Below are 8,012 nucleotides of genomic sequence, written 5' to 3' on the forward strand. Positions count from 1 at the left end.
CTGGTGCCCAGCCCAAGTTGAGCCCCCTCCCCATCAAACCCTGGAGCAGAGCTCAGCCCTCACCCGAACATTTAACAAGGCTGGAGTGGAGACAGTCTCTGGTTCTTGTTTCACAGCAGCTGCAGCCTCAGTGTCCAGGCCCAGCTCCAAGGCGCTGAGCGGTACCGACTGCAAGGGAAGAACACAAACAAGTCAGCAGGAATAAAACCTTAAGGCTTTTGTTCCCAGCCTGTGCCTGAAGTGGCCACACTCTGGCAGAGTGAAGGCCATTGTGGAGCTTAAACATGGTATTTCATTACACTTTTTATGCACTTTACTGTAGAGCAGCTAGACCCCAATGACACGACAGCTCTCCATGGATACCTGACATTATTCCCCATGTCATGTCCAGAGTTAAGCATATTTCTGCCTGTACTGACCTCAAGTGTTTGACATTGCTTTTTTGTATGGAAGCTGAAAATTAATTCACAAGCTATTTTCCAATCTCAGTACTGTGAAGCAAGAAACTTAAGAAAACTCCACATGTTTCAACCACTTGCCATGGACACCATTCCCTTTTAACCCCTTCATCCAGCAAACCCAAGCTCTAACAAATTCCTGTGTTCTTGTTTTAACCTGCTGAACAGCTGGAGTTGGTGCTGGATTTGCAAGAACCACATCTGGAGAGTCAATATCAAAGAGATCATTTGGACTGATTCCACTCTCACTCAAAGCAGCAAGCAACAGATCTTGTCCTGGCTCCACCATCTCTGAAAAAAAAAAAGAAACTGTAAATACAAGTACATTTAATTGATTTATTTTTTGCCCACACACAGCTCCATTTCCTGGATTTAAGGGCATTCATGGTGCAGTCTCTTGTACACACAGTTTCACTTTCTAGATGTGCTCTGGTTCCTTTGCTTATTTGTAGGCTTTTCAACATACCCACCACATTCAAAAGCAGGGAGAATTAAATAATTTACTAGGCAAAATGCTACCCTACCCATAAACTTAAGACACCTCTTCTAGTCTTTGAGGCACTACAGTTTCAAGCATTACAAGAAATACCAAGAGCAGAAATGGTGAGACCATGTTATGCTAATGATCCATCTTTGTCGGTGAAGCAACTGCACGAGGGAAGCACAATTAAAACTCATTTACTTTATCTTGTAACAAGTTAGTGATAAAGAGCTTATAAAGAAAGCTTTAATTTCTTGCTTGCCCTTACATTAGGTTACATTCATTCACTGGAGAAATTTTGTTTTGCATGGTGGAGAGAACAAATGTGCCACTATTATAGTATGTAACTGCTTATTAAATAGGACACTAACATCAGGTCACAGACTCCTTTATGTGTAGGACAAGAAAAACTAATTTCAAAAAGCTATTCTAGACAGCATAAAAACTTATTAAAAAGCCAAATACTCCATATTTAAAGATGAAGAGAGGAGATAACACATTTCACTTGCTTAAGAAGGAAACCCATCTGCCTTAGTATTAAGAAAAAAATTAAATTATTTCACAGAACTTGAGCTGTTGCTTATACAGTCTAAAATATACCTCAAGTGGATCTTAATTTCACTCACCCTCCACACCCCTTAACACCCACTGGGAATAATACACTGAAACCCAATGAAGCCAAACACCTACTCCAAATAGGTAAGAGGACAAAATTCTTAGTTGGCATTTTAGATGTTCATTCACAAGACTCCAGAACAGCACTCCCTTCTTAGCCCTTCCACATGCACAGCTGAGCCACATCCAGCTGGCTGGTGACACGTATTCCTCAGCACTTTTAGCAGAACAGGTAATTCTTGTAATAAGCTAAGCCTCAGGCACTTAGTTCTTACTCTTCCCAGTTTTAGTCTGTGCAATAGCAGGGAGAAACCTTTGGGTTGTGGATTCATGCTGAGATGGTGGCATCACAAGTGCAAGGTACTGAGACAAGGGGAGGATACATTTTAATGTAACAAAGCCTTAAAGATGCTCCAAACAATATCAAAGCAACAAACAACCGTGGGACTGCTACTGACTACACTCAGCCCCAAACACCACTGGCTTGTCAGAACCAGACTCCTCTTTCTTAAAGGCATTTGAGGTGACCAAATAAAGTGGCAGAATGGCCTGGTTTGTTGCTATGAGGTACAGAAAATATGAAGAAGTATTAAGTCATCTAGCACACTTCATTGATATGGCAGCAGCATTAAAGGATGTCACCACCCAGCAGCCTGTCTCCCAGAATCCTGAACGGGTCACCAAAAGTGGTAAGACCTGACTTTTAGTTTCACCTTTCATTCCAGAAAGATTGTGCTTCCTCTCTCAAAAAGGGGACTATATATACACACTAATCAGGTAGGATAAATACTTAATTTTCATCAGACTACAATCTTAACAGTGACCATCACATCCAAGTTTAGAAGCTTGCAGCATTGTTTACTAACCAGAAAGAGCTGAGGGAAGGAAGGTTTAAGTCTGCAGATGAAATTTGGCTTATCAGTGCTTTTGGTGTTCAGCACTTGAGAGCAGCTACTGAAGATGAATTTCTCTACAGAAGGGGAATTAACACAGGTCACCCATCAAAACAGCTCCAAAACACTTTAAAATCTCAACTTCACAGTATCCATTTGGGAAAGAGGCATGAGCACCCTTCCACACAGAGCAACACCTTTGCTCAAAGGACAAATAAACTAAAATGTCTAAATGTACAATGGAAAAACCACCAGGTAAGTCATTCTTTAGTCTGTATGGAGTTGTGATCATCCCACTGCTAAACGAAGATATGACTAAAACTTGGTTGAGAATTAAGGGACTGGACTAAATAGTCCACAAAAAGGCAGAATCTTGGGGTTTTTCACTTCACAGAACTAAGAGAAAATGAAAAGACTCAAACTCTTAGTCTGCTTTCACAGTATAGGAATGAAAGGCCTTTCTATGAAACTGGACTCAAAGCAAAACCAGAGCTAGAAGAAAAACCCACACTAACACCACAAAAACACATCTTCCCCTGCCACCCTACAAGGGTGTCACGACCCATTCCATCGGTTTCAAGTACAGTTTAACATTTCCACAATGCCACTGACCTCTTCATGTTTAACCTTTAAAAACATGATGGCTGAGACCTTAAAAGTTTCAGAGTTCAGAAAAAAACCCAATGAATTAGTTGCTTATTTCAAAGTCTTCAGTAAATGACTGGTGATAGAAACTAGCAAAGCAATTCCTACAATTTCAGAGTAAATATCTCCAGTTTAGAAGCATCCCTCTCTAGTGAGGCTGTTTTCAAGTAAGAAATCCCCCAGCTGCACCCCTCTCCTGATACCCCAAATTTTAGGGTAAAGTCTTAAAAATTCATGGTTGCTCACAACCCAGCAAAAAGCTCAGTAAAACAACAGCAATTGTTTGTCTGTCAGTTTGGACAATGAAAGTTTGACTAGTTTCACTTATTTTGTTTCTGTACAGTAGGAACAAAGCTGCATTGTTTGGAACAAAAGGAATTCTGAACTTCTAGAATTTTTACATTAGAAGTCACTGAATACTTAGCACCAGTTTTAGGCTTTGTGCAACTTCCAAGCACCAATGCTGCCCACCCTCCTCATTTTAATTTAGCAAGGAAATTAAATGAGGAAGAAAAAATATACAGGGGAAGCTGCATTGTGATAACATTTTATTTTATGTAGCACATACTGGTTAAGCTTAAAACATTATCAGGCTGAACCAGCTCCATAATCTTGCAAGGTAGGAGGCTCCTCAGCTAACACAAGTGAAAGTGACTTTATCAAGCTCTGCAGCTCAGCCTTGCAATACTATATAAGGACCTGTTTGCCACATCTTCAAAATCTCCGAAAGAAAATACTTATTAAAAAGTTGTGAATATTACAAGCTGTTCCCTGAGCATTTCATCACTCAAAGAACTGTTTTGAGCATGTAGAATCTTGCAGATAAGATTGTCTATGTTTAGTGAGGTAGTCCAATGTCACTGAGCAAGAATCAGCCTATTCAATGAAACTAAAAAAACCCGTATTTATAACATTTCAAAAGTAGTAATATCCTACTTACTTTCTTTGTATAAAGAAAAACAAACTGCTGCTATTTCAAGAAGGGCTACCAAACATTTCTGTAAGGTGCTCTCCTGATGAAGCTTAAAACTTTGATAAAGAGGCAGTTTTGTGATCACTGCACATTATGTAAATAATTCCTGATTTAAAGATACAAAAGCAGAATGCCATGTTTAATATCATGTCATGTATCCATGCCAACCTGGCTCTCTCTCTCCTTCCATTTTAGCTTTAGTACAAAGAAATAAAACAAAAAAAGAAAAAAAAATTTCTAAAACACATGTCAAGCAACCTGCTCTGTGTCCCCTGAGAAACATAATGGTAGAACCCCAAACAATGAAAAGCCTTTTGATTTTCAGGTCTGTGAGTTACACACTGTAACGCTGCATGCCTGAAGTGCTTATTTAAAAACCATAATCAATTACAGTATCATAAGTTGCTCTAAAACCAAACATCCCAACGGAGCAGGCAGTGCTATTCCCAAGCCCTTGGGACACCTGGGCTCTGTGGTGTAACACAGACCAGGGGGCTGATGCCTGCCTGGGACACAAACAGCACTCAGCAACTTCTGTCTTTCACTGGCAAGGTTTTCCCCCTGCCTTTTTGGGGAATACCTGCCACCTGAGCCGTACTGGAAGCCATTTATAACACCACACAAATACTGGAGTTGTAGAGACAAGAGAGCTTTGCCCTGCAAATTCTCTGCCTGTCTGAACCGTGAGTTCTTATTGACCTGGAAATTTCACATCTCCCTCTGCAGCCTCTCAGAGGTGTAAGGGCTGCCGAGCCCCATCCCACCCAACAGGATTCTCTGGATGGCCACGTGGGATCTGCTCATTTCACAGCTTTTGTCTCCAGAAGGCAACCTGGGTAACAGTTAAAACAAAAAAAAACCTCACCCAACCCAACCCCTTCTGGTCCTCTCCAAGTCACCATCCAATCAAAGAGCAAAGCCCTAATTAATGAACTCACTCATGCTTCCATGCCTTAACCTCAAGACCAGCAGTTAATTTTGCATTCACACGTACAAAGGTGTTCTCACAAAAACCAGAAGTCAACTCAGATCCTGGAAAAATCATTCCCACTTTTCCAAGGCTGGTTACCACTCAAAGCTTTCAAGGACACGAGGGACACTTCAGGGAACTGTGGGCTTCAACTCTGCCTCAATGCTTTTTAAAGACTGTTCTACAAAATTTACAACTGCCATGGTACACAGTCTGCAAATGTGAAACTCAGAAGTCCTGAAAATATTAAAAGTCTTAACAATGCAATAATTTGGCATGAAATCTGCTTGCAGACTAAAAGGCTGGAGCTGGCAATTTGGCCAGCAGTGCAAGTTTTTAAGAAGTAAAATCTCAAAGAAAAAGAGCAGCACGTGAGCACCAGGATCCTTAGTTTTAGCCTGGGAGGCAGGTCCAGGTGTGTCTCAAAGCACCATTACCCACATCCATGACCTGCTTCAACAGCTTTTAGAGTGGCTCTCAGCCAGTTTTGAAACCAGAGAAGTCTGGACAAAAAGACAAACTGCCCACATTTTATTTCTAAATATTAAGATTGCATACAAATATAACATCTCATGGCTGTGAGGGAGATACAGAATACCAATTCAAATGTCACGCTGTTACACAATTTCAATTCTTGCTTTACAACATCAACTACAGATTTTCATTTTGGGGGAGGGCAGCTTACAAAACATTAATGTATGTTTTTAAATAATTTTAATCCAGACAGAACCTTGGTAGTCTAAAGGGAAATAGTCTACCACTGAGTTAACTGAGTTATTTCCTAACTTCACACTGTGCCGTTTGATCACACTATTTTTTTTTTTTTACTCACTCTGGAGTTACCTAACAGATCAATTCAAGGGTTTTATTTCTAAGCATTGACAAAATCTGCCTCATCTTTAACAAGTATTAAACACGTGGAACCAGCCTATGAGTACCTGAAAGAAAGTACAAGAGTTCTAATTTATACTCTCAAATTCAGCGTGGAACCTAGTCAGCTAAAAATAATAAATAGACAAAAAAAACAAACAAAAACACCACAGCAGAAAAACCCAAAAGGCCTCTTCCCCATCAGACTGCAGGAGCATTTCTACGTTAAACTATTACTCACCCTAGCAACCTCTGTTTGAGGTGCGCTCGTTAAGAGTCCCTGGACTTTGAGGCCGTGTCTGCCGCCGCGGTTCAGCTCCCCGGGAGCAGCGGGGCCCCAGAGGGCTCGGCAGGGCGGGGAAGCCCCCGGGGGAGGCGACGGGAGGCGCGGGGGGTCGGCGGCGGCCGCCCCGCCACCTTCCCACCAGCACGTGTTCCCGACATAAACTTCCGGGTTGGGCCAGAATCGGCTGCGTAATCCCGTCCCATGCGCGACTTTTTGTTTCCAGACCTTCACCTCTTTAAAGATCCCTCCAACAGCACCGCGCTCCCGGGGAAGGGCGGGCGGGCGGGAGGGCTCCGTCTCACGGCGGCTTTCGGCACCATAAATCAAGCAGCCCCCATCCCCCCCCCACGCCCGCCTCGTTTCTCCATTTCCAACCTCAACAATCAGCGGCCGCGGAAAGAGCGCACAAAGGCGCGGGCCGGCCCGGGGGGCTCTGCCCGCGCAGGGATGCGGCGGGCGGGGGGGGCGGCCCGAGGCACCGCGGGCTCCCCGGTCACGTGGCCGCCGCCTCGCGCCCACCGCGCCCCCCCACCTTTTCCCGCCGCCGGGCCCCGGCGCGCGCTCGCCGCCCCGCGTCACGTGACATGCCGCGCCTCGGTTCCGCCCTGCCCTCAGCAAGAAGGCAGCAAGGTCCCCGTTCCGTCCCCCCGCAAAAACAAAAAAAAACCGGCGTATCCACCGTCCTTCAAACAAGCGACGTCCCCGCGGACAGGCCCCGCCCCAGGGCGGCGGCCGCAGTCGAGCCCCGGCGCTCCGGGCCCGGTTCCCGGTAGGGTGGGGGGAGGGGAAGGCGGAGGCGAACGGCTGCGAGCGGTCACGTGACCCGCGGGCTCCCGCAAGATGGCGGCGGCCGGCGAGAACTCGGCGGCGCGGCGGAGCTCTCGCGAGAGCTCGCGTTTCTCGCTGCATCACGGGGCGGGGGGGGAGGCGCGGTGCGCGCGCCCCCGCCTGAGGCGGCGCTGGCGGCACCGGGGGCTCCGAGGGCTCCGGCGTGAGGGGAAACGCTGTCACCCGAGCTCATCCCCGCCCGGGCTCCCGCCGCTGAACGCCTCTCACCCCAGGCGGGCCCCTGGTCCCGTTCCTCCGCGCTTGGCGGCTCCGAGCCCCCCGGTGCGGCCCGAGCCCCCCCGCCCTGAGGGCACCGCCGCCTCATCCCCCTCACGGCGCCGCGGAGTTCCTGCCGCAGGAACTCCCCCGGGAGAATGCACCGGGACAGCCCCGCTGCCCTCCCCGGGAATGCCCCGGGGGTGTGCTGGCAGATGAGTTTTACCCTGCGAATGTTGTGCAAGCTGCTAATGTGAAACTTGCTGCTGTAAAAAGTGAGTTAAAATCTGGAGACCACTCATGCTAGTTTCACATTTGGAGACATTTTTTTTAGCGCTGGAGGCCCCCAGACTGAGAAGACTTGTTAAAAGAGACAATCTTCCAATAAAATGCTTTCCCAGTTGTGTAAGAACATGAAAATTTGTAAGAACTTTCACACAGAATTGAGCCAGACATAATTGAAGTGTGAGCAATCATGAAATTCCTTCAAAAGATCAATACTACTCATTCAATCTTGTGCAAGTTTGCTTATTTTATCATTAGACAAATTTAACAGGGATTAATATAACCAATGAAGGATTAGACAGATTAAGGCTAAACTATTTAAAGACAAAGCAACGTTAATTAAACTGACTTAAATAATTCAGATTAATCAGTGATGCTTCAGATGGAGAAAAAGACGACAGAAGTGAGGCCAGAGACCAGAAGAACAATTGAAATGGCAGCTTTTATCTTGGTTATTGCCCTCTGCACCCTTCAGATGAAGGCATGATGAAA

General features: G+C 45.5%; 1 protein-coding gene across 1 annotated transcript in view; it reads right to left on the bottom strand.

The window, feature by feature from the left end:
* SBNO1 (strawberry notch homolog 1) overlaps nucleotides 1-6,643 on the bottom strand; it is a 30,593-nt gene extending 23,950 nt beyond the window's left edge. The window contains exons 1-3 of the mRNA XM_039724503.1: nucleotides 6,147-6,643; nucleotides 616-749; nucleotides 64-168 (exon numbers count right to left, since the gene is read on the bottom strand). Of these exons, the coding sequence (XP_039580437.1) occupies nucleotides 64-168; nucleotides 616-747 (237 nt within the window). The 5' untranslated portion in view covers nucleotides 748-749; nucleotides 6,147-6,643. The remainder of the gene's footprint in view (nucleotides 1-63; nucleotides 169-615; nucleotides 750-6,146) is intronic.
* Between the last annotated feature and the right edge of the window lie 1,369 nt (nucleotides 6,644-8,012).

The sequence above is a fragment of the Passer montanus genome, unplaced genomic scaffold (genome assembly GCF_014805655.1).
Source record: "Passer montanus isolate IOZ18808 unplaced genomic scaffold, ASM1480565v1 scaffold53, whole genome shotgun sequence".
Classification (NCBI taxonomy): Eukaryota; Metazoa; Chordata; class Aves; order Passeriformes; family Passeridae; genus Passer; species Passer montanus.